Source organism: Neoarius graeffei, chromosome 28, assembly GCF_027579695.1.
Source record: "Neoarius graeffei isolate fNeoGra1 chromosome 28, fNeoGra1.pri, whole genome shotgun sequence".
Classification (NCBI taxonomy): domain Eukaryota; kingdom Metazoa; phylum Chordata; class Actinopteri; order Siluriformes; family Ariidae; genus Neoarius; species Neoarius graeffei.
The window spans coordinates 28568892-28595840 of NC_083596.1; the positions used below are offsets into that span (position 1 = coordinate 28568892).

The following is a 26949-nucleotide window of genomic DNA, read 5'->3' on the forward strand; positions in this document are numbered from 1 at the left end:
ACTGAAAAAGTTTTCAAAGACCCAAAAAGGCACAAGATCATACATACATGACACACATTTGCCCATCAAAAGTTTCTCTGATGTGTACATACAGCACAATACAATCATTTTTTGGAAAATCGGCTGTGATGGCATCGGATTATCTCCTCTTTGGGGGGGGTACACATGGCCGCTGCTCAAAGGTGGTGGTGATGGCTGCCTCTCTGGTGGTGAAGTGTCAAAGTCTTGCTCCGATACATCAGCCATGAGTTCCTCAACATAGGCTACACACATTAAAAAACATGTCAAACATTCAAAAGAAGATTACTGCTTTTAGTTTTGGTGGGCTGTCTGTTTTGTAACACTAGGTAAAGCGTTTTACAAATCAGTGCAAAGCCAATATGTGACAAATGTATGGGGGAAATCACAACCTACATAACATGACATTTTCCACCTTTGACTTACAGTAGTTGCATGGTTCTTTGACTGACTTAGCTGAAGCACTTCCTGGCTTGTACTTTGGTTTTCGAATACTATAGCGTAGGTCCCCTTTACTTGTCCTTGCCTGCTCTCTGTCACTGTTTGCGTTGTAGTGTAGTGCTGCCAAATGAATCCTGAGATAGAAATGATAGGAAAGAAACAATGATTTTGTTGATGCTGTTAATATTGATACTGAATGTGATGTTATCTATTATCAGCATGAAAACGGCAACATTCTGAGTTATCAAGATTAGCGAGAGGTATGAACTTACCTGCTGAGGATGCCATGATATCTGTACGACTTCATTTTTGGCGCAAATTTTTTGATGGTCTCATCTTTGGGGAAGCGATGAAAGCTTACCCCATCTTTATATGCATTGCCACAACCTGCGATTATACACCGAGTAGGCATGGCTGGGGACTTTAGGCAAAAACTCTGGACTCAGTCTTTGTAAGTAACTAATGCCGCTTTTCCACTACAAACGCGGCTGAGTCGGGCTGAGCCGTGCCATGCTGAGCGGGGCTGTTGGAGTTGCATTTCGACTACAACCACGCTGAACCGTGCTGGCTGGAAGTGGGTGGACACATTGGGTGGAGTTAGCGAAAGTGGGTGGACGTCAGGTGATGTCGTTAAGCAGCGCAAACAGTGACATCAGTGATCTTTTAAGCGGTAGTCTCATGACCCGAATAGTAAACAATAAACATGGAGGACATGGAGTCGTTAGTGTTGCTGGTCTTGGTGCTGTGGCTTGTTGTCACCGACAACGCGGACAGATACTGGCAAGAGCGTATAGATGAGGCGAGGCGCATAAGGCTTCAGAAATTCTCGTAATTCTTCTCCTTCCGGGTTTACGGTGTTTACAGATCCCAGCGCGCTCGCGGGGCGTGTGTGGGCGTGTGAGGACACTCCTCCTCACCAATCAGTGCACAGGGGAGTGTCTGCTCACGCCCCCAACCTCACTCGGCTCGCTTTGGCTCGCTTCAGCCCTACTCCAAAACGGTGCGAGTTTTAGGGGCTAAGCAGGGCTGAAGCGAGCTGAGTCGTGCTGGTTTTTGGTAGTCGAAACGCGAGCCGTGTCAGGCTGAAGTGAGCTGAAGCGAGCTGAAGTGAGCTGAAAAAGGGTAGTGGAAAAGGGCCATAAATCAACTCAAATTACTTTCAGCACTTCAGTCCAGGTGCAACGACTATGCCACCGTGTTATTCTGAAACATAGGTCACGCGACCTCGTGACATATCTCGTACTCGTAAGTTTATTTTTTGAAGGGTGGAGCTTTGGGTCCTGAAAAACAGATGAAATACCGCTTTCCAGCAATTAGTGCACATTCACAAAATCACGCTCAGAAATGTAAGGTATCTCTCTGGATACATGAAAACACATTTGGATCACCGTGGAATTTTCTTTTTTTTTTTTAACTTGGTTGACCTTTAAGTTGGCATTGGAAGGCATCTAGCAGGTTCTCCAAGGTCGTCTCAATCCTCTTTTTGACAGTAATTTTGACAGACACTTTCTCCTTTTCACCATGTTCTTTTTCTCTCTGAGAAGTGTCTGTTGCCCAGTGTGTGGAAAAAAAAAAAAAAAAAAAACACTTGCTTGCAAATCCCCCTGAGCTGCAACTGGAAAGTCTCTCTCTTTACAGTTGGGACATTCATTGTACATGCAGTCCTTTGATTTTGAGTCACAGCATATTGACTGCCATTTGTTCCGAGTTTTTGCTCCCAATGAGAAACGTCAACTGTGTTTACGTTTGATGGGTAACACAGCTGACAGTAACACAGTCGACATTTTCATTTTAGGCCCTTGTGCTAGCTGCTAACATATCACCTCATGACCTTGATCAGCTTATGTTGAAACAATCTTTCTCTACAGTGTTGTAAATATCTAAATCAAGTAAACACAAACATGTTGATAACACAGTTGATGAGCAATTAACCCACTCTATGTGCACACAATATTGATGAAATATTGAGGAGGAGGAGAAAAGACGTACCACACTGCAGTTAAAATTCCCTCCACTGAAGGGATTGACATCATGTGCTGTTGGTCTTGTGACTTTGGAGCAAACCATTGCTGAGTTAACCCTCTGGGGTCTGAGGGTATTTCTGGCACTCATGATTTTGGCATGCTCTGATTTTGTTGTCAATGTCAACAAATCTAAGCAGTATTTTCAAAGTCATATGACTTCTGTATTAAACACAAGTTCAGCTACAATAATATCCATGTAGTATGTATGTCATGATTGTACTTAAAATAAATAAATGATGTTGTAAAAAGCAGTTTTAAAACTAAAACTGCTTTCTACAACAGCTTCATTTATCTGGTATTTGACTTCATTTTTGGTATTTGACTCTATGCAGTGAGTCTTGAAATTAACTCTTGTACCATTTTACTCAGTTCAGAGCCACAACCAACTCTATTACACAATCACTCTAATTTTGCTCCCACTCCAAATTTTACTCTCTAAACTCAAAATAGAGCAAAATTAACTATTTTGAGGAAAATACTTTTAACTCTGGAAAAACTGCTCAGTCATTTTTACTATGTATGCACTACAGCACCGATCTGCTCATAATAAATAGAAATATTTACACTTACTCGAGATGATCTATTGCTGGATAGAGTCGAAGTAAAATAAATAAATTAATTAAAAAAAAAAAAACACAACACTGTTCATCATCAGTGTTGCAGTTCTCAAGATTGAACTGAATCGCTGTCCTGAATCATGAACTGATTCGCTGTCCTGAAACTGAATCGCTGTCCTGAATCATCCGAAGCACATAAAATCCGCATACCATCCATACTACATGGATGCAGTTTGCAAGTTTTACCTCCAAATAGCCTAAACTATTTTGGACAGATGATTTTATCCTGCTTACGGTGGGTGTTCCTGAGAAAAAAAAAAAAATCAATCGAAACTGTAAGGGTGAAAGTGATTATCATGCAGTTACCATGTGAATAGTTTATGAATGCGTAATTGTACGCTCTGCACTCCAACTCCGGTGTGACTGAGGAAGGCGACAAGTTTTAGGTTTCATCTAATTTAGGCAATTTAAAAACTATATTATTATTTGGCAGTGGGCACATAGGAAAGTGTAAAGTATAAAAGTTTGTCAATATGTTTATCATGGTTGTATAATAAACTCCTAGATATTTATCTCAATACATGACCTACTCATTCTAAATCTGCTGAGCTTCACTGGCGAAGCTCTCGACCCCAGAGGATTAAAGGGGTTTTGCCAATGGGTAACACAGTTGACAGATTTCTTGGACACACACAAAGTGAATAATATATAGTAATGAGTCAAATAGTTAAAAAAAAAAACCTTTATCATGTTTTAATGATTTAACAAAAAATGATTAAAATAATACACAAAAACATGCATCCTACTGTTGAGCAAAACTTGACCTTTAAATCGGACAGCACCAAAAAAAAAAAAGCAAATTCCAGCGTAGTGCACGTATTTTCTGCAAAATAAATGATGGGACTTGCGGACTTTTTGTATTAAATTAAAAGGGAACGTGTGCCAATGTAAATTTTTTTTTAAGTGAATATTTAGTACAATTGATAAATACAACCTGTGGACATGACATGTACCCCTAATTATAGAATGACTCAGGTACTTATGATGCATAGTTCACGTTGAGTACAAAAGTTGAGCATGAGTTCACCATTTGCGTTCCTATTTCCCTTGCCAAATTTCCCAATAGTACCTTTGTATGTTATGTCATCATTCCCTACTCTTGCACTGAAATCTCCCAGTAGCAGAAGCTTCTCTACTTGAGGTACCCTGTCTACTACATCAGCTAATTCGTGATAGAAGGCTTCTTTTTCTTCATCAGGATAGGTCCATACACATTGATCAAGTTTAGGTAACAATCATTCCCTGGGGGTACCTCATAAGTGAAGCTTATGATTCACTCAGATATTCCCACTGGTAGTGATGGCAGTTTGCTAGCCATCTTATTCGAAATGGCAAAAGCAACTCCTGCATTTTTTTCTTTTGTCCGTATTCCCACTCCAGAAATTGTATTCGCTCTCTTGCACTTGTCCTTGGCCTTCAAGCCTGGTCTCTTGGAGTGCAGCAATGTCGATGTTGTAGCGATCTAGTTCCTTTGCGATCAAAGCTGTTCTATGCTCAGGTCTCTTATGGTCCAACATGGTGCGGACATTCCAAGTCCCAACTATCAATTTCATATTCTTCGTCTTTCTACCACTATTATGGAGACCTGCTGGCTGCGGTGAACCAGCCAGGTAAGGACTGGGTAAGCTTTCTTTACCCCACCTTTTCTAGGGGCCTCCCTGTCCAGGACAGGCAGTGCTCTCCCTAAAAAGGGCTGCCTGGACACCCGCAATGCTGCTTCGGCCCGCTGTTACCCAGAGCTTCAGCGAGGCCGCGACCATCAAATGCGAGCCACCTGTGTGTAAAGTTCCTGCTAGCAACCTCCAGCTTCTCAGACCTGCTGCCATCATATTTACTCCATTGCCACAGGGCTTTCTTTCTCCTTTCCTAATGAAGCGCCTTGCACAGTAAGGTAAGACAAACAATGTTGTGCCCCCATCGTGTTGTCTCTCTGGACCTCCAGACCTGATGCCAAGTGGTGCACAAAAGTGCCACAGACCTGACCGGTATGGAAGTTGCCCCGTAGTGACAAGTGACTTGCCGAGTGATGCCATCCATTGGCCATTTGAGTGGCTCTTCCACATGCTATCAGGTGGTGTGCCATTGACCCTGTTGGGTTCATCTGCCACGTTACACCGAAAAGCACCCTGCTGCCAGCGCCTTATTGGTGATGTACTATTTATCCCATAGCTGGAACTCAGACAGGTGCTACCACTCCGGGTCAGATCAGACCTGGGAGCAATGGTGATGAAGGGGCAACTCCACTTTCCCCAATACTCAAGTCCTCCTGGACCTGAGACTCACCACCAGTTGCAGTTTAAAGTCATACCCAGGACTAGCTTTGCATGGTAGATGCAGCAACGAACAGTGTTTACTGATCATGGTTTTCCAAGGTGTTTGAGTCCATGTACTAATATCCTTTTTCCAATCATGCCAGTTTTTAAATGCAATGCCATCTGAGGGATCACAGGTCACAGGTTTTCAATGTTGGTCTTGCCCTTTACGTGCAGAGATTTCTCTGGATTCTTGGAATCTGCTGATGATATGGATGGTTGATGGTGAAATCCTTGCAATTATAGGTTGAGAAATATTTTTTAACTGTTGGACTATTTGCACGCACTGTTTTTCACAAAATGGTGAACCTCGCCCCATCCTTGTGTGTGAACAACTGAGCCTTTCTAATTACCAATTTACCCATTTACCTGTACAATGTTCCAAACAGGTACAACCTACCCAGTCTTTTGTTGACTCTGTCCTAACATTTTTGGAATGTGTTGCAGGCATCAAGTTCAGAATGAGTATATATTTACCAAAAACATTAAGGTTTTAGCTCCGGTTTCCCCCACAGTCCAAAGACATGCAGGTTAGGTTAACTGGTGACTCTAAATTGACCGTAGGTGTGAATGTGAGTGTGAATGGTTGTCTGTGTCTATGTGTCAGCCCTGTGATGACCTGGCGACTTGTCCAGGGTGTACCCCGCCTTTCGCCCATAGTCAGCTGGGATAGGCTCCAGCTTGCCTGCGACCCTGTAGAAGGATAAAGCGGCTAGAGATAATGAGATGAGATGAGATGAGACATTAAGGTTTTATCAGTTGGAACATTAAGTATCTTGTCTGTCTTGTATTCAATTGAATACAAGTTGAAAAGGATTTGCAAACTCATTGATTTGCTTATGTTTTACACAGCTTTTTTGGAATCAGGATTGTGTAATTTTGACCCTGTGTTGACTTCAGAAAACTCTCAATAAATTAACCCTTGCACACTAAATTATTGTTTTTTTTCTATGAAAGATGTCTGTTGTACAATCATTCTTCCCCAGAAAAAGTTGAAAGAAATCACTGAAAGCCCAACATTGCCATGACATGTGTATCCATAACATTTATGCCTGTGTATGTAAACCTCGGCCCACAACTGTAGGCAAATGCAATCCTAACTCCAATCCTGTTCTCCCCAACCCCTTCCCCAGAAAAACTGTTTGCAACCACTCCCATCAGGACAGAAATGTTTAATAATAAAAAAAAAAATTCTCAATATTTCAACCCCAAACCTGACAGCAAATTCCACAGTTCTGTCAATCCACATACTGATATTCAACTGATACACCGTCAGATCAAGTATACTCACACTCATCATAGAAACCATAAATGCGATTGATTGAGGCGCATTCATGGTTACCCCTGAGCAGGAAGAAGTTCTCTGGGTATTTAATTTTGTAGGCCAGCTGAAGGCAGATGGTCTCGAGTGACTGTTTGCCCCGATCCACATAGTCCCCAAGGAACAGGTAGTTACTTTCAGGAGGATAGCCGCCATATTCAAAGAGCCTCAGCAGATCATAGTACTGCCCATGAATGTCACCTGCAAAAAGAAGAGCAGGTCCACTCGGAGAACTGCTAAACAAGACCAGAATTTCTGATTTTAGCCATCATACAGTTGTACTATGGCTTAGGTTTGACAACTGCATGGGTTTTACTCACCACAGATCTTTAGAGGGGCCTCCAATTCCAACAGGATAGGCTGGCTGAGAAAGATCTCACGAGATTTCAGACAGAGACCACGGATTTCATTCTCCTGAAGCTGAACATTCTTACCAGGCTTTGACCCTCTCACTGCAGAGGAAATGCACATGCATTTTCATAAGTTTACCATTCTTACCTTCACAGACACCACTGCAGATTAAGTAAAGTTCTACTTGCATTTAACTACAATTACAAACTTCTGAGCCAGGCTTGGATGATAAAACAACAGCAATGTACATCAATAGACACTTTAATAGCAAGAAGGAAACTGTCTGATAGAACGTCCAATAGTTTCACTAAAAATGCATTAAATACAAACCATCAGAAAAGCTCATAATGGATATGCAAAGTTCAGTTCCATGAACAAACCCTAAACATGCTACCGCCCCTGGCTCATTAACAGCCTATGATATCCCTTGATAATGGAGCATGATGAGACATAAAACAGCCACACTTAACAGGTGTAATGCTCAGTTGCACCATAAACATGTAACAAACAGTGCAGAGTGAGAAAATGAGTGGTGTTTCCCCCAGGTCTGAAATATACTTGTGGTGGTAGCTAGTGGAAGTTACTGGTATTGCCCGTTAGCACAAAAACGCTCAACCTCGTTGTTTCAGGTCACATTGGGCTCAATGCGCTCTGCTTGTGCTGACCGGAAATTGCTCTGCTCGCACTGCTCAGTAAATTGTGCATGCTATTCATCAGTAACAACCACAGGCTGAAAATAAATAAAACTCCTCCTCTTCTTTCTCTCCACCTTTTCCCACTTCTACATGGGGTCGGCATTTCTGACAAGTCTCCTCCACTCACTCCTATGCTGCACTTCTTCCCCTGTGAGTCCTTTTCTTCTTAGATCTTCCCTCACACTGTCCATCCATCTTCTTTTCGGGTCTTTCACGATTCCGTGTTCCCTGCACTTCCATCTCCATCACCCTCCTTCCAACATGTTCCTCTCCCTTCTCATTACATGACCATACCACTGGAGTCTCTTCTCTTGCACTTTCTTGGAAGCTTCAGTCACCTAAATAGTTCCTCTTATTCTTTCATTCCTGATCTTATCCATCTTTGTTACTCCATACGCCTATCTTAACATTCTCATCTCAGCCACATCCAATCTTTTCTCTTGCATCTTCTTTGTAGCCCATGTTTCTGCTTCATATAGCAGTGCTGGTCTTACTACTGTCTCAAACCTTGCCCTTGGTCCCTATATTTATTTTTCTGTCGCATAATACTCCTGACGTCTTTTTCCAATTCCTCCAATCTGCCTGGATTCTGTGTTATTTTGGCATCTAAATCTCCATCACTTGCCACAGTGGATCCCAGGTATTTAAAGCTCTCCACTCTTTTCAAGGACTCCCCCCTTGCATACTAACCTCCCCCTCACCTCCATCACAGAAACTCAGGTATTCGATTTTCTTCCTGCTGATTTTTAACCCTCTCTCTTTTAAAGCCCTCCTCCAAAGCTCCAATTTCCTTCCGACTTCCAATCTGTTTGTGCAGCATATCACCTTACCCGAGTTCTAGCGCTCAAGTACATATCTTGTACTCAGTGCACATACTTTTCTGGCCCACCTTTAATCCTCATGCACCTCCATAATTCTTGTCAAGAAACTTTATCATATGCCTTTTCTAGGTCAATGAATGCCAGGTGCAAGCCCTTTCTCCTTTCCCCATGATTTTCCATTAGCTGCCTCAGTGTGAAAACTGCATCCATAGTTCCCCTACCTGGCATAAAACCAAAAATTGTTCATCGCCTATAAATGAAATAATAAATAAATAAATAAAAATCTGTGCATGCATGCATACATAGCCTGGCCAAAAAAAAAAGTCTCCATTTGGATTTAAATAAGCAAATACTGAAGAGCCTTTCATTGGATAATTAGTGCAGTGATTAATGCATTTCAGCTGGCAACAATTCTTTTAACCTGAACTGATGCAGTGAGTACCTTCTTATTTCTTAAACAACCAGTTGGTGGGAGACATATCCCCTGGGTGTGGAAATTATGTTTTTGTTTTAGAAGGGTCAAATTATTAAGCAAAGAAAACAACTCCGGAGATTGCTGAAATTGGGTTAAGAACTGTCCAATGCATTATTAAGACTCGGGATGGGTATTTCAAGCAAAAATACTATTCTAGATTCACTATTCAACCAATCTTCAAAGATTGACCCTCACCCCCAACACAGAGAGAGAGATTAAATGCTAGTTTTACGTGGCACCTCTTTTTTTGTTGTTTTGGAAGAACTTCTTTTTGATAGCTGTAGTAGTCTTTATCTTCAGCAGCATCTCACAGCGCTACATGTTTTACTGGTGCCTAATAATGTGTCGTTCTGTTGATTAATGCAGGTTGGCAATCTGCTTTTAGGTAAATTATCACCTCCTTCTGGTTGTAGCACAAGCCTCAATGCCAGGCATTGCCCAAATGCCCAATTTGCCCAACCAAGACGTTCAGGCAGAAATATTTCAGCGAGTTAGGCCCGTTTGGGCACACCTATGGTCGGCTCCTTAAAGCACAAAAATGATTTTCGCGCGAGTACATTACAAAAATCAAGACGTATTAACCAGCATCCTTGCCCCCCTGTGATTGCCATCTTGCATTTTTTTCTTCCCGATTTGTAACAGCAATTCAGATTGGCTCGCTTCAGGCGCGTGTGCGCATTTGTGTTTTTCATTACAGAAGAACAAGACAAGTGAAGATGTCCGGTGTCTGTTGTCAGAAGAAAACTACAGGTAAAAAAGCTCTACTACCAATTACTTGGATAATCATAGTCAGAAAGAAGCAAAGAATAAATATACGTGGAAATTAGAGTTTATTAGTGGTTCTGATCCATACAAAATTCCTCAAAACGACTGGAGTGACTATGCAGATTAGTGGTCTAGTGTTTGTATTAGCTACATGTTGGAACATACCTTCTTTTTCCTGAAGAGCCCCGAAATGGAAGAACAGTATATATAAAAAATAAAAATAAAAAAACCCAACAAAAGCAAGAAAACCTTCTTTGTGTAACCCCCCCGACATCAGCTTTTGGGAACAGAATATTACGAAAGCCAAAACATTTACTCTCAAAAGGACTCCGATTTAAACTGTGGGCTGGATGGTGTTCCTGCCCCTCCATGTCTCAACAACTCCACGGACATCTAGTTGCACAGCTGTCTGTACTGTATCATTTATAGACTGATGCTTAAACAACATATGAAGAAGTGTTAGTTGTAAAATAAAATATCTTGCTCTAGACTTTCAAATGTTGTAAGATTTTATTTTAATTTTACCTAAATAGTGGATGGTACAATAATTACAAACACTAACAGAATCAGCACATTCTAGTTGTAGCTATAGTCATATAGTAACTATAATCATTCTTGTAATAATAAAAGCTAGTGGTAAGTACATTCAGGGAATAGAAAGACATGCTTTTGTCTCTCAAATAGTAAACCACACCCTCTACAGTAAATACATATATCATTTACATAGTGAATTATCCCACAGATAAATATATCTTACCCCATGTATCATTTGACATTGGCCTATCATGCATGTGAAAATGAGAAGGATAGGCTGTTTAATTTCCTCGTAAAAATGCAATGGCAAACTTCATGATAAGACTACTGCAGTACAGACTCCTGTTTTATAATGTTTTTAGTTTTATAATTCATCTTTGCAATATTGCTAGTCATTGTTATAGGCAAAACAAAGTGTGTTTTGTGTCCTAAACTCTATATAAAAAGTTTAGGACACACACTTTTTGTATAGACTTGCATACGGTACTAGTACATTTGTATTATGTACTAGTACCGTATGCAAGTCTTACATATGACGCGGTACGCGGTGGTCCGGACTACCGTTGTGGTCCGGACCACGCCGTTTTCAGGTGTGGTCCGGACCACCAAGTTCAGAAGACAAAAAGTCTTACTGTGAAGTTGGTAAACTTATTTTTCACTTCCCTCGTGGCAGCTCCCGCTTTTTTACATGCGTTAGAACTGGTATCTTTTATTGCGCGTGTGTTTTACGCATGCATTTCTCTTCCGGTTTGAGAAAAAATAACAAATGATGTACGACTTTGTAAAAAAACTCGTATTAAATGACAAACAGTATGATTTTGGTAAGTTTTTATTTATATCGTAATATAATACAGCATACGGTGAACCGGACCACAATCCAGGAAAAATAATTAATTAATGCCCTCGTTTTGTATGGAAAATACGGTGATCCGGACCACTGCGTACCGCGTCATATATTGATTTAAATTAGGGATGCACCGAAATGAAAATTTGTGGCCGAAACCGAAACCGAATAACAATTAAAATGCTTGGCCGAATACCGAAACTGAATATCAAATGTGGTTAAGTTTTACATTTTTTAAATATTGCATAATAGCCGAAAATAACTGTAGACATGTTTTTTCAAAGAAAGTAAATGTTTATTTAATAGTCTTCAAATGTTCCCATAGAACTGCCAGTAGGTATAGTTGTTCATTTGATTTTTAATTTCCTTTTTTCCCATTTTCATTAGACAAGGCATTCAAACAAAAAACTCCAAAACAACACAATCCAAATCAAGTGTATAATTAACTCAGCCTGTATGAATCATGTACTCAACATATTACTCTCTGTTCTGCCCTGGGGTATGACGGTAGACAAATATAGACCAAACATTAACCACTGCACCTGTGTATCAAGCCCCAAATAAAATGTATAAAAAAACTATTTGAACTTAGGTGGACCTCTTCTGTAAGCATTCCAACAACAACAAAAAAATGCATCAACGTGCAAAATCGCAAATGAATTATGGAGTGTCCTTCTGGCATAGAGTGTACTTAGCCTACTCCTTCAGGAACAGTGGCAGGTTCTTCTTTATGAACAGTAACTTCTCTGCTTTGTCACATGTCAGTCTGTTCCTCCTCTCATCAAGAACATTGGATGCAGCACTAAACAGCCTCTCGCTATCTGTGCTTGTGCATGGAGCAGCCAAGTACCTTGGATGGGAATAACATTGTAGGTTCAGTTCTTTATTATCAAGCAATAAAAAAAGACATACAGAGAATAAACCATTCCATTATTGTTTTAAAATATTGTGCTTCATTTTTGTGCACTGTCGTTGTTGTATTCCAATATTGTTTTATATTACATTCATTAAATTAAACCTTTTGTTTTGTAAAACCTATTGACTTCTTACCTGCGTGCCATCCGTGCCAACTCAGGAAAGCGCCCTCGATTGGTCCTCCAATATGTTAGAGGATCATCATTCCTGGGAATCAGGACTTCTGACAGGTAACAGTCCAGCTGCTGAGCAGTGGCACTCGGCTGCCTGAGATCTGGGTCGCTTTCCTGGATGATTTCCTCGAACATGTCCGAGAGTGAGGGCGCACGCACTGACTCTGTAGTGCAGATTCTTTTTGTTTGAGTACCCTCGGCCCCTTCTCTGTGCTTCACTTCGCCGTCTCCAAGCGGGTTAAACAAGTCCAATTCAGCCTGGACCATTTCCCTTACTCTCCGTTTTTTCTCAACATCAATGTAGTAATCCTTATATCGTGGGTCAAGCACAGTTGCGATGCAAAACAGGGGTTCCGTGTCTGCCTGACAAAAACGTCTGTTGACAGCCTCTAACAGTGCACTTTTTGTTGTTTTGACTCCGTGGTCCGTTTCACTTTCTTTCTTGAGAAGACGCGTGAGTGCTGCAAGCAACGGGATAACATCTGCAGCAGATGCTTTAGATGAACTTATTTCCTTTGTCAACTGCTCAAACGGGGCGAGAAGAGAAAGTGTGTTCTCAATTAATAACCACTGGTAGGAGGTGAATGTCGCGGGCAGATCATTATCGGCAGCGTAGGCAGCCAGGACTTGTTTTTGTGACAAAAGGCTCTGGAGCATATAGTAGGTACTGTTCCACCTAGTACTTACATCCTGCTGGAAACGTTTTGGAGGCATTCCGAATTGTTCTTGAAGGGCCTGGAGGCGAGAATAAGCAAGCGGGGAATGCTTAAAGTGGCCTACAATTTTCCTCCCTGTTGATATTATATCCACAATGCTGCGCTGGCTCAACACACCTTCATTCACAGCAATCTGCAGAGTGTGAGCCATGCACCGTATCCCTTTCAGGCCATTATCTTCCATAGCTTTCACCATATTCCGAGCATTGTCGCTGACCACAGCATGCACTCTGGCTCGGTCTATCTGCCAAGACTCAAACATTCTGTTGAACGCATCGGAGATGGCTCCTGCTGTATGCGATCCTTTAAATTCCTGTGACTGAAGTACGACCTGCCGAAGTTTGAAGTTCTCGTCGACCCACTGCGCTGTTAAGCTCAGCATGCTGGTTGGGCTGACATCGGAGGTCCATATGTCTGTCGTGAAGCTCAGGTAAGCATTGCTATCTTTGGCCAAGAGCTCGTGCACTCGAGTCGCAATGCTATGGTACAGCTCTGGTAGGCACACGTCCGCGAAATAACGCCTGCTCGGTAAGGTGTAACGGGGCTCAATGTACGCCATGAGTCTTCGAAATCCAGTGTCCTCCACAACACTGAATGGTTGGTCGTCTAAAGCCATGTATTCCATTATTTTTTTAGTAATCCCTATTGCTTTGGGACTCTCCGAGGCGAATTTTTTTGTCTTTTCAAAGACATCGGCCACAGATGGTGCGCTGCTAGCCTTTCTCTTAGCTGCAGCAGCAGCTGACTCTCTCGCGTATTCATCATGTTTTGCTGGATGGTTGGTTTTTAAATGGCTAATTAAACCTGAAGTGCTAAACGTCTTAGCATTAATACCCCCTCTAGACACTTTCGCGTCACATTCATTGCAAACTGCAACCCTATTCTCGCTCTCAGATACTTTAAAATATTTCCACACCGCCGACATTTTCAAGAAGGCGCCATTTCAATGTTGCCAGGTCTGACAAGATGAATAAACAACTGGCACCACGAAAACACGACAAAAAGCTAATGGGAAATGGGTCTCACAAAGGGAGAGGACGTTTGTGTTTTATTTTATTAGCATGTATCATTTTTATACCACTAAGTTAGTGAGAGAACGTGAGAAAGAAAAAGTTAACATTCAGAAACGTTTCAATCAAACATTCGCGACTTCAGTGCTGGCAACCCTGGCCAGATCATCGCATTGTGTTGTTTCACTGCGTCTTTGCGCCACACGTGACTTTTCGGCCTCACTTCTAACTCAGTCCACCGAAAACCGAAAGTGGATTTTTTTCCATTTTCGGCCGAAAATTTTCGGTGGCCGAAAATTCGGTGCATCCTTAATTTAAATGTTTCATGTTTTCAGGGCGTGTCTTGTTCTTCTGTTGCAGAAATAAAAATTTTTTTAAATAAATGTTTTAAAAAAAAATTATTTAGACAAAAGTACCTCACTTATATCCCTAGAAAACATATCAGTACTGCCTTAAACAGTGTACTTGAAAACTTGTCGAAATACCGCAAAATTTTAGGGCAAAAGGAAATTCAAAGGGGCAAAAATTTGAGGCCATTTGCCCTGCAGGGCAAAAGGTGTCAGAAGTTAATGTTCAGGCCTGTAGCAACATGTTAGTTACTAACCGGCACCTTGGCACTGATAAAAACAAGGGGAAAAATATTAAGACAAGATGACCGTCGCAAAAACTATTCCATTTTTTATATTTTAGTAGCTCAGTAAGTAAGCTTCATGGAAAAAATTAGGTCGGACTCGCTAGTAGTTCTATTCAGGAGAACTTGGCCATGTTTAAGAGTGAAAGTAAGAGCATTTACACACTAATACTTTTATTTGGATCTAAACACAAGGGAATTTCTTATTACAGATCCAATTACTGATGGAAGTAATTTCATAGGATTAGTAAGAACAGGTCAATCACAAAATGTCACATGCTATCCATTGCTATGCATTAACTAGGACAAGTCAATCACAAAGTGTCCCATACTATACATTACACTGTATTGATAGTTAGGGGTAAATATAGGCATGGTTAAGGGTACACATGGCATCTCCTTCTCCAAATTGATATGATGCCTATTATGGCAGAGATTGAACAATACTTGGCAAGTTTTTTTTTAATTGTCCTTATTCAGTCCACAGAATTGCAGCCCACGCAAGGCAAATCTATGTACATGTCCCAGGCTGCCAAACACTAGAACTGTATCCAAAAGTGGCTGGTATTTTTAAAGCTTGGAGTGGTAACAAGTGTCCATGTATAAGTCAAAACAACAACCTATTTCCACAAAAATATTCTTATTGTCAGCATCTATTATGGTGATGTCAGGGGTGTTTGGAATGTTACTAAAGGGGGTGTCTTCATGATTAGCACTAAACCAGTCCATTTTTACTGCACAGTGGTTATGGATTTTTATTGAAAGTCCGTGCACCTCTTTAATGTCTTTTGTTCAGGGTTTCCCCAGGTTTGACCACCATAAATTTAAGACTTTAAGACCACTTAAATGAGAATTAAGACCTACATCGCACCCATTATGCGGTCGTAGAACACCAGATCAAATTCCCAATAATGACAAATGTTTCAAGTAAAAATATTTTTATTATAAAAGTTATATACTTAAGTCATTATGTGCACTGCTTGTCGAATCTTCACATTCAAGACAAGCAAGACCGAATTTTGTTATGTAAGACGTTTTGTTTTTTTCCACAGGAGAATGTTGTAGCGACTTCCGAGTCTCGGAACATAGCCTTAAAGAGTTCACTTATGCCCTCATTCGAGCTGTACGAGTGGTGTTCCGTAATTGTTTTTAAAATCCAGAGCACCTCTGCCCGAAGTGTCGGGGTTCCACCGACACCCATCATGCCACTGCTCGGCCCTTGTGTTGTTGCTAGCCTTGACAATGATGTCTGGCTTGGCTGATGCTGCTGACGTTCGACAGTGGTGCTAGTGCCAACTCCAGGTGCATTCGGAGATTGAACCGTGCAGAACTGAGCGATGGGCTGGTGGCGGTGGAGGGCAGATGCAATGTGCTTTGAGCTCTTCATGTGAGACTCTAAAGTGAAATGACCTATAGTGGACAACTTGAAGGTCTTTCAACAAACACAGCATCTTGCTTCAACATCACTTCCAGGAACCTCCCTCACCCAATCACGATATCAGGGATGAGAATGGGACATTTAAAAAAAACTCTGAAATGCCTGGCCGGTCTAGGGGGCATCTGCCCAATTCACAATCCCCCTTTCCCATATATATATATATATATATATATATATATATATATGATTTCAAATTCAATGATGGTTTAAAATGTTTATAAACTTGTTGCAAGGATGGACAGCAGTGGAGCAGACAGAGAGCCGGAAAACTTCTTCCTCCAAAAATGTATTTTTTATTTTTTACAAACTTTTAAATTTTTTATTTTTTCTATTTTTTTCTATTTTAACAAACAAAATATACAAACATCCAAAATAATTTTCATTAACCAAAAACCCTTAAGTGCATAGTAAAATGCATGTTTCCCCAACACCAGTAAAACACCCCTGTTAAAATAGTCCGTTCTACCAAACACCCGCGAAACCCCTCCATAACAAGCCAATGGTACAGTCCCTCGGTTTCTCACAACAAACAGGAAGTATGTGGATTCGCGTGATGAGTTACTGAAAACTGTTGTGTTATAAAAATGCTAGAACTAAATAAACTTGACGTTAGAAATAACCGGTTTGTACGTGTGTTTCCTAGACCATAGACAATGCTTAACAGATGGGAGATGAAAATGCTTAGAAATGTATGATGCGTTTTACATATGAGTGGAGCCAAACAAATGTTACTAGAATGCCAGTAGGCCTTTCCCTGCACTCGGAACAAATGCTGCTCTCATCAGAAACTATGGCAAGCGATGGAGTATGAAATGCTTGAAAACCAGTAATACCCATACAGAAAACAGTAATGGAAATGCAGTACAACTCACAGCGACAGGTCAGCCAAGATGTTTGAACGTTGCCGGCAGATTGCTGCCTATGCGCTGTGCGCTTGCGTGAGGTGTGTGTGTGAAGGTGCGTGTTGCCGGAAATCGTCGTGAGTTGTCGTTAGCATAAATATTGAAGAAAACAATGATGATTTCCGTTATCACAGCTGCAACTAATTTTGCAATGAGCGTTGCCGAAAGATGCTGGCGGGCGGTCGGTCGGTCCTGCCTGCTTGTGCCACCACAAGCCTCGCCTCGCGCCGACCCCTACCCCCGAAATTCTCAACGGATTTACACGTTTCAGAAAAATGACATTTTCAGTGGGAAAAACTCAGAATTCCACGGATCCGCGAAAAATTCTCATCCCTGCGATATCTTTCATCTGAAAGCCACTGCTGATTAAAACGACACTGCCCCATGCTGCGATTCGCGGAGTCTCCTCTCCACCACGGACTCCGGCGATTGCGCCGGTGCGAAAATGTATCAATAATGTTTCTTTCTTTGCACATACTCCAAGAAATTCACTGATGTTACGCAAAACCCATGTTTTCACATTGTAGAATAGTATGAGTAAATTTAAGACATTTGTTTAAAAAATTAAGACTTGGGCAAAGCAATTTAAGACTTTTTAAGGCGTTAATTTTGGGATATTAAATTTAAGACTAAGACTTAAGACCCTGCGGCTACCATGGAGAATCTGTGCACAGGACACCTACAAGTTGTACATTCCAAAAATCTGGCCTTTTTGGAAGAGTGGCAAGAAGAAAGCCATTGTTGAAAGACAGGCATAAGAAGTCCCGTTTGCAGTTTGCCAGAAGCCATGTAGGGGACACAGCAAACATGTGGAAGAAGGTGCTTTGGTCATATGGGACCAAAGTTGAACTTTTTGGCCGAAATGCAAAGCGCTATGTGTGGCGGAAAACTAACACTGCTCATCACCCTGCACATACCATCCCCACTGTGAAACATGGTGGTGGCAGCATCATGCTATGGGGATGCTTTTCTTCAGCAGGGACAGGGAAGCTGGTCAGAGTTGATGGGAAGATGGATGGAGCTAAATACAGGGCAATCCTGGAAGAAAACCTGTTGGAGGCTGCGAAGGAGATTCACCTTCCAGCAAGTCAATGACCCTAAACATACAGCCAGAGCTACAATGGAATGGTTTAGATCAAAGAATATTCATGTGTTAGAATGGCCCAGTCAAAGTCCAGACCTAAATCCCATTGAGCATCTGTGGCAAGACTTAAAAACTGCTGTTCACAGACACTCTACATCCAATCTGGCTGAGCTTGAGCTATTTTGCAAAGAAGAATGGGCAATTAAAGCCGCAAGCGGCCTCGACGGGCCCTCGCGCCAGCGGCCAAGGGGGGCGGGGGCATGCGTCCCTGCGAAAAACCTTCCACAGCTTCTGCGGCAAGAGACATTACTCCCACAATGGCGACAAAGCACAGAATTGGACACATGGCAACAATAGGGTCTCGCACTTCGTGCGTTGTCGACCATGGCAAGCGCCTCAATAAGGGTCTTGAAAAGAGTTTGCTTGCCAAGTTTGACAAATCAGAAGCTGCAATATCATTTTTGCCATAATCAGCACCCCCAGGGGCGAAAGTGCACAAAATTTGGCCTATATGTCAGGTGAGCTATGAAGAGTTTGCGTATGAAGTTTGATGACAATTGAGGAAATAGAAGATGAGATATAGATTTTTGAAGAATAAATTTTTTGGTTTTTCCCATGTCAGTAGGTGGCGCTATGCTGTACATGAGCGATTATGAGTTGGAAAAATAAGTGTCTACAACAGCAACGTACAATCACAAGGTAGTGGTGTGAAGGAAAAGCATTATGGAATTATTTACCAAAAACCCGTTTTGGAGCAATTGCGTCGGCCAAAAACAGCGCCCCCCATGGACGAAAATTCCCAAAATGTGGTATACATGACATGGGAGGTAGTAAGAGGGTGGCCGTGAAGTTTGACCAAATTTGAGGAAAGATTGGATTTTTTGCCCAAAAATAGCGCCCCCAGTGGCGAAACATCACAGAAATTGGGTAACATGTCAGAAGCCCAATGAGTGATTTGCGTGTGAAGTATGAGCAGTTTTGAGCAATTAGAAGATTTGTTATAAATTTTTTAGCATGTAAAATTTTGAAGAGAAAATTGATTGACGTATAACTTCTGAACGGTTTATCCTACGTGAAACGTATTTAGTAACTTTTGTCAGCCATGTCTGTAGATGATGTGTATCAATTTTGGTGACATTCCTATGAACGGTCTAGGAGGAGTTGCGCCGTCTTCGTGCCACAATCACAAGGTAGTGGTGTGAAGGAAAAGCATTATGGAATTATTTACCAAAAACCCGTTTTGGAGCAACTGCGTGGGCCAAAAACAGCGCCCCCCATGGATGAAAATTCCCAAAATGTGGTATACATGACATGGGAGGTAGTAAGAGGGTGGCCGTGAAGTTTGACCAAATTTGAGGAAAGATTGGATTTTTTGCCCAAAAATAGCGCCCCCAGTGGTGAAACATCACAGAAATTGGGTCACATGTCAGAAGCCCAATGAGTGATGTGCGTGTGAAGTATGAGCAGTGTTGAGCAATTAGAAGATCTGTTATGAATTTTTAAGCATGTAAAATTCTGCATTGAAAAATGATTGACGTATAACTTCTGAACGGTTTACCCTACGTGAAACGTATTAAGCAACTTTTGTCAGCCATGTCTGTAGATGATGTGTATCAATTTTGGTGACGTTCCTATGAACGGTCTAGGAGGAGTTGTGCTGTCTTCGTGGCCATGCATTTCGCACAAAAGTGAAATTACCTCACTTCCTGTAGGGCGTGGCTAATGCATTGGCATTACATATTTGTCCGGCTTGGTGAGAAACATATGCGTGCCAAAGGGCATGCCACAACTACAAACTACATGGCAACCAGGCACCTTAATGCGAGAGGCAAAAATCACAACACGTTAGGGGGCGCTATAGAGGCCCTGAGGCCCGCCTGGATCTGGGCTTCTGGTTCTCAGTAGCGGTGGCAGTCTAAGAAAAAGGAGCCAAATTTCGAGCGTTGTCGACCATGGCAAGCGCCCCAATAAGGGTCTTGTAAAGAGTTTGCTTGCCAAGGTTGACAAATCAGAAGCTGCAATATCATTTCTGCCATAACCAGCACCCCCAGGGGCGAAAGTGCACAAAATTTGGCGTATAAGTCAGGTGAGCTATGAAGAGTTTGCGTATGAAGTGTGATGAAAATTGAGTAAATAGAAGATGAGAAATAGATTTTTGAAGAATAAATTTTTTGGTTTTTCCCATGTCAGTAGGTGGCGCTATGCTGTACATGAGCGATTATGAGTTGGAAAAATAAGTGTCTACAACAGCAACGTACTGTCACAAGGAAGTGGTGTGAAGGAAAAGCATTATGGAATTATTAACCAAAAACCCATTTTGGAGAAATTGCGTCGGCCAAAAACAGCGCCCCCCATGGACGAAAATTCCCAAAATGTGGTACACATGACATGGGAGGTAGTAAGAGGGTGGCCGTGAAGTTTGACCAAATTTGAGGAAAGATTGGATTTTTTGCCCAAAAATAGCGCCCCCAGTGGCGAAATATCACAGAAATTGGGTAGCATGTCAGAAGCCCAATGAGTGATTTGCGTGTGAAGTATGAGCAGTTTTGAGCAATTAGAAGATTTGTTATGAATTTTTTAGCATGTAAAATTTTGAAGAGAAAATTGATTGACGTATAACTTCTGAACGGTTTATCCTACGTGAAACGTATTTAGTAACTTTTGTCAGCCATGTCTGTAGATGATGTGTATCAAATTTGCTGACATTCCTATGAACGGTCTAGGAGGAGTTGCGCCATCTTCGTGGCCATGCATTTCGCACAAAAGTGAAATTACCTCACTTCCTGTTGGGCGTGGCTAATGCATTGGCATTACATTTTTGTCCGGCTTAGTGAGATACATATGCGTACCAAATGGCATGCCAGTACTACAAACGATATGGCAACCAGGCACCTTAATGCGGGAGGCCAAAATCACAACGACTTAGGGGGCGCTATAGAGGCCCTGAGCCCCAGCCAAGTTTGGGCTTTTGGTTCTGAGTAGCGGTGGCAATTCTCGGAACTGGTGCCAAATTTCGTGCGTTTTCGCCCATGGCAAGCGCCCCGAAAATGGCCCAACAGCGGAGAAAAATAAAGAAGAAGAAGAAGACGGAAGAATAATTAAAGCCGCAAGCGGCCTCGACGGGCCCTCGCGCCAGCGGCCAAGGGGGGCGGGGGCATGCGTCCCCGCGAAATACCTTCCACAGCTTCTTCGGCAAGAGACATTACTCCCACAATGGCGACAAAGCACAGAATTGGACACATGGTAACAATAGGGTTTGCCATAACCAGCACCCCCAGGGGCGAAAGTGCACAAAATTTGGCGTAAATGTCAGGTGAGCTATGAAGAGTTTGCGAATGAAGTTTGATGACAAATGAGTAAATAGAAGATGAGATATAGATTTTTGAAGAATAAATTTTTTGGTTTTTCCCATGTCAGTAGGTGGCGCTATGCTGTACATGAGCGATTATGAGTTGGAAAAATAAGTGTCTACAACAGCAGCGTACTATCACAAGGTAGTGGTGTGAAGGAAAAGCATTATGGAATTATTAACCAAAAACCCGTTTTGGAGCAATTGCGACGGCCAAAAACAGCGCCCCCCATGGACGAAAATTCCCAAAATGTGGTATACATGACATGGGAGGGAGTAAGAGGGTGGCCGTGAAGTTTGACCAAATTTGAGGAAAGATTGGATCTTTTGCCCAAAAATAGCGCCCCCAGTGGCGAAAGCGCACAAAATTTGGCGTATATGTCAGGTGAGCCATGAAGAGTTTGCGTATGAAGTTTGATGACAATTTAGTAAATAGAAGATGAGATATAGATTTTTGAAGAATAAATTTTTTGGTTTTTCCCATGTCAGTAGGTGGCGCTATGCTGTACATGAGTGATGATGAGTTGGAAAAATAAGTGTCTACAACAGCAGCGTACTATCACAAGGTAGTGGTGTGAAGGAAAAGCATTATGGAATTATTAACCAAGAACCCGTTTTGGAGCAATTGCGTCGGCCAAAAACAGCGCCCCCCATGGACAAAAATTTCCAAAACGCGGTATACATGACATGGGAGGTAGTAAGAGGGTGGCCGTGAAGTTTGACCAAATTTGAGGAAAGATTGGAATTTTTGCCCAAAAATAGCGCCCCCAGTGGCGAAATATCACAGAAATTGGGTAACATGTCAGAAGCCCAATGATTGATTTGCGTGTGAAGTATGAGCAGGTTTGAGCAATCAGAAGATTTGTTATGAATTTTTAAGCATGTAAAATTTTGCATCGAAAATTGATTGACGTATAACTTCTGAACGGTTTATCCTACGTGAAACGTATTTGGTAACTTTTGTCAGCCATGTCTGTAGATGATGTCTATCAATTTTGGTGACATTCCTATGAACGGTCTAGGAGGAGTTGCGCCGTCTTCGTGGCCATGCATTTCGCACAAAAGTGAAATTACCTCACTTCCTGTTGGGCGTGGCTAATGCATTGGCATTACATTTTTGTCCGGCTTAGTGAGATACATATGCGTACCAAATGGCATGCCACTACTACAAACTACATGGCACCCAGGCACCTTAATGCGGGAGGCCAAAATCACAACGACTTAGGGGGCGCTATAGAGGCCCTGAGCCCCGGCCAAGTTTGGGCTTCTGGGTCTGAGTAGCGGTGGCAATTCTCGGAACTGGTGCCAAATTTCGTGCGTTTTCGCCCATGGCAAGCACACCGAAAATGGCCCAACAGCGGAGAAAAATAAAGAAGAAGAAGAAGACGGAAGAAGAAGAAGAAGAAGAAGACGGAAGAAGAATAATTAAAGCCGCAAGCGGCCTCGACGGGCCCTCGCGCCAGCGGCCAAGGGGGGCGGGGGCATGCGTCCCTGCGAAAAACCTTCCACAGCTTCTTCGGCAAGAGACATTACTCCCACAATGGCGACAAAGCACAGAATTGGACACAGAGTACACGGTGCGCTGAGATGTTGTCATGGACAGAACATTTTATGCCATGGCTTCCCAACCAAATTAATGTATTTACCTCATCAGTCACCAAGCTATAGCTACATAGGATTGTCTTCTGTTAGACATCTATTAGTCTGTATGTAACGCTACAACACTTGCTCCCGACTGCCTACCCATTCCCCACAAGTCATGTGTGTTTAAGGCAACCAAAACAACATACTCCTGGTGCCTCATGATTGTAAACACCTCTCCTGCAACTGCTACAGCGCAATGAGCGCCCCCAGTGGTGAAAGTTAACCAAATTTGGTATACATGTCAAGGGACCTATGAAGAGTTGTTGTGTCAAGTTTGATCAAGTTTGACCAATCAGAAGCCGAGATATAAATTGTTGCCTTAAAACAGCACCCCCAGTGGCAAAAGGTCACAAAATTTGGGAGATATGTCAGGTGACCTGTTAAGAGTGTGCGTATCAAGTTTGATCAAGATTCAGTAAATAGAAGATGAGATATTGATTTTTGAAGAATAAATGTTTTGGTTTTTCCCATGTCAGTAGGTGGCGCTATGCTGTACATGAGCGATTATGAGTTGGAAAAATAAGTGTCTACAACAGCAACGTACTATCACAAGGTAGTGGTGTGAAGGAAAAGCATTATGGAATTATTTACCAAAAACCCGTTTTGGAGCAATTACGTCGGCCAAAAACAGCGCCCCCCATGGACGAAAATTCCCAAAATGTGGTATACATGACATGGGAGGTAGTAAGAGGGTGGCCGTGAAGTTTGACCAAATTTGAGGAAAGATTGGATTTTTTGCCCAAAAATAGCGCCCCCAGTGGCGAAATATCACAGAAATTGGGTAGCATGTCAGAAGCCCAATGAGTGATTTGCGTGTGAAGTATGAGCAGTTTTGAGCAATTAGAAGATTTGTTATGAATTTTTAAGCATGTAAAATTTTGCATTGAAAATTGATTGACGTATAACTTCTGAACGGCTTATCCTACGTGAAACCTATTTAGGAACTTTTGTCAGCCATGTCTGTAGATGATGTCTATCAATTTTGGTGACATTCCTATGAACGGCCTAGGAGGAGTTGCGCCGTCTTCGTGGCGATGCATTTCGCACAAAAGTGAAATTACCTCACTTCCTGTTGGGCGTGGCTAATGCATTGGCAATACATTTTTGTCCGGCTTAGAGAGATACATATGCATACCAAATGGCATGCCACTACTACAAACTACATGGCAACCAGGCGCCTTTATGCGGGAGGCCAAAATCACAACGACTTAGGGGGCGCTATAGAGGCCCTGAGGCCCAGCTGGATCTGGGCTTCTGGTTCTCAGTAGCGGTGGCAGTCTAAGAAAAAGGAGCCAAATTTCGTGCGTTGTCGACCATGGCAAGCGCCCCAATATGGGTATTGTAAAGAGTTTGCTTGCCAAGTTTGACAAATCAGAAGCTGCAATATCATTTTTGCCATAACCAGCACCCCCAGGGGCAAAAGTGCACAAAATTTGGCGTATATGTCAGGTGAGCTATGAAGAGTTTGCGTATGAAGTTTGATGACAATTGAGTAAATAGAAGATGAGATATAGATTTTTGAAGAATAAATTTTTTGTTTTTTCCCATGTCAGTAGGTGGCGCTATGCTGTACATGAGCGATTATGAGTTGGAAAAATAAGTGTCTACAACAGCAACGTACTATCACAAGGTAGTGGTGTGAAGGGAAAGCATTATGGAATTATTCACCAAAAACCCGTTTTGGAGCAATTGCGTCGGCCAAAAACAGCGCCCCCCATGGACGAAAATTCCCAAAATGTGGTACACATGACATGGGAGGTAGTAAGAGGGTGGCCGTGAAGTTTGACCAAATTTGAGGAAAGATTGGATTTTTTGCCCAAAAATAGCGCCCCCAGTGGCGAAATATCACAGAAATTGGGTAACATGTCAGAAGCCCAATGAGTGATTTGTGTGTGAAGTATGAGCAGTTTTGAGCAATCAGAAGATTTGTTATGAATTTTTAAGCATGTAAAATTTTGCATCGAAAATTGATTGACGTATAACTTCTGAACGGTTTATCCTACGTGAAACGTATTTAGTAACTTTTGTCAGCCATGTCTGTAGATGATGTGTATCAATTTTGGTGACATTCCTATGAACGGTCTAGGAGGAGTTGCGCCGTCTTCGTGGCCATGCATTTCGCACAAAAGTGAAATTACCTCACTTCCTGTTGGGCGTGGCTAATGCATTGGCATTACATTTTTGTCCGGCTTAGTGAGATACATATGCCTACCAAATGGCATGCCACTACAACAAACTATATGGCAACCAGGCACCTTAATGCGGGAGGCCAAAATCACAACGACTTAGGGGGCGCTATAGAGGCCCTGAGCCCCAGCCAAGTTTGGGCTTCTGGTTCTGAGTAGCGGTGGCAATTCTCGGAACTGGTGCCAAATTTCGTGCGTTTTCGCCCATGGCAAGCGCCCCGAAAATGGCCCAACAGCGGAGAAAAATAAAGAAGAAGAAGAAGACGGAAGAATAATTAAAGCCGCAAGCGGCCTCTACGGGCCCTCGCGCCAGCGGCCAAGGGGGGCGGGGGCATGCGTCCCCGCGAAAGACCTTCCACAGCTTCTTCGGCAAGTGACATTACTCCCACAATGGCGACAAAGCACAGAAATGGACACAGAGTACACGGTGCGCTGAGATGTTGTCATGGACAGAACATTTTATGCCATGGCTTCCCAACCAAATTAATGTATTTACCTCATCAGTCACCAAGCTGTAGCTACATAGGATTGTCTTCTGTTAGACATCTATTAGTCTGTATGTAACGCTACAACACTTGCTCCCGACTGCCCACCCATTCCCCACAAGTCATGTGTGTTTAAGGCAACCAAAACAACATACTCCTGGTGCCTCATGATTGTAAACACCTGTCCTGCAACTGCTACAGCGCAATGAGCGCCCCCAGTGGTGAAAGTTCACCAAATTTGGTATACATGTCAAGGGACCAATGAAGAGTTGTTTTCTCAAGTTTGACCAATCAGAAGCCGAGATATAAATTGTTGCCTGAAAACAGCGCCCCCAGTGGCAAAAGGTCACAAAATTTGGCACATATGTCAGGTGACCTGTAACGAGTGTGCGTATCAAGTTTGATCAAGATTGAGTAAATAGAAGATGAGATATTGATTTTTGAAGAATAAATTTTTTGGTTTTTCCCATGTCAGTAGGTGGCGCTATGCTGTACATGAGCGATTATGAGTTGGAAAAATAAGTGTCTACAACAGCAACGTACTATCACAAGGAAGTGGTGTGAAGGAAAAGCATTATGGAATTATTTACCAAAAACCCGTTTTGGAGCAATTGCGTCGGCCAAAAACAGCGCCCCCCATGGACGAAAATTCCCAAAATGTGGTATACATGACATGGGAGGTAGAAAGAGGGTGGCCGTGAAGTTTGACCAAATTTGAGGAAAGATTGGATTTTTTGCCCAAAAATAGCGCCCCCAGTGGCGAAATATCACAGAAATTGGGTAACATGTCAGAAGCCCAATGACTGACTTGCCTGTGAAGTATGAGCAGTTTTGAGCAATTAGAAGATTTGTTATGAATTTTTAAGCATGTAAAATTTTGCATTGAAAATTGATTGACGTATAACTTCTGAACGGTTTATCCTACGTGAAACGTATTTAGTAACTTTTGTCAGCCATGTCTGTAGATGATGTGTATCAATTTTGGTGACATTCCTATGAACGGTCTAGGAGGAGTTGCGCCGTCTTCGTGGCCATGCATTTCGCACAAAAGTGAAATTACCTCACTTCCTGTTGGGCGTGGCTAATGCATTGGCATTACATTTTTGTCCGGCTTAGTGAGATACATATGCGTACCAAATGGCATGCCACCACTACAAACTACATGGCACCCAGGCACCGTAATGCGGGAGGCCAAAAT

General features: G+C 42.3%; 2 protein-coding genes across 3 annotated transcripts in view; both read right to left on the reverse strand.

The window, feature by feature from the left end:
* LOC132875667 (serine/threonine-protein phosphatase PP1-gamma catalytic subunit A) overlaps positions 1-26949 on the reverse strand; it is a 322481-nt gene that overhangs the window by 198542 nt on the left and 96990 nt on the right. For both annotated transcript variants that reach the window (XM_060912615.1, XM_060912614.1), the window contains exons 2-3: positions 7054-7185; positions 6704-6934 (exon numbers count right to left, since the gene is read on the reverse strand). In XM_060912615.1, coding sequence (XP_060768598.1) covers positions 6704-6934; positions 7054-7185 — 363 coding nt within the window. The remainder of the gene's footprint in view (positions 1-6703; positions 6935-7053; positions 7186-26949) is intronic.
* On the reverse strand, positions 11542-14209 carry LOC132876161 (zinc finger BED domain-containing protein 4-like). Its single transcript, XM_060913461.1, has 2 exons — positions 12269-14209; positions 11542-12068 (listed from the first exon to the last, which is right to left on the reverse strand). The coding sequence occupies exons 1-2, from the start codon at positions 13945-13947 to the stop codon at positions 11915-11917; spliced, it is 1833 nt and encodes a 610-aa protein (XP_060769444.1). The 5' UTR covers positions 13948-14209; the 3' UTR covers positions 11542-11914.

Bases quoted from the DNA above. Each gene is read 5' to 3' on its own strand.
- LOC132876161 (XM_060913461.1), bottom strand. From the start codon at position 13,947: ATGTCGGCGGTGTGGAAATATTTTAAAGTATCTGAGAGCGAGAATAGG. The intron at 12,069-12,268 runs GTAAGAAGTCAA...TTCCCATCCAAG, and splicing joins TTGGCACGGATGGCACGCAG to GTACTTGGCTGCTCCATGCA.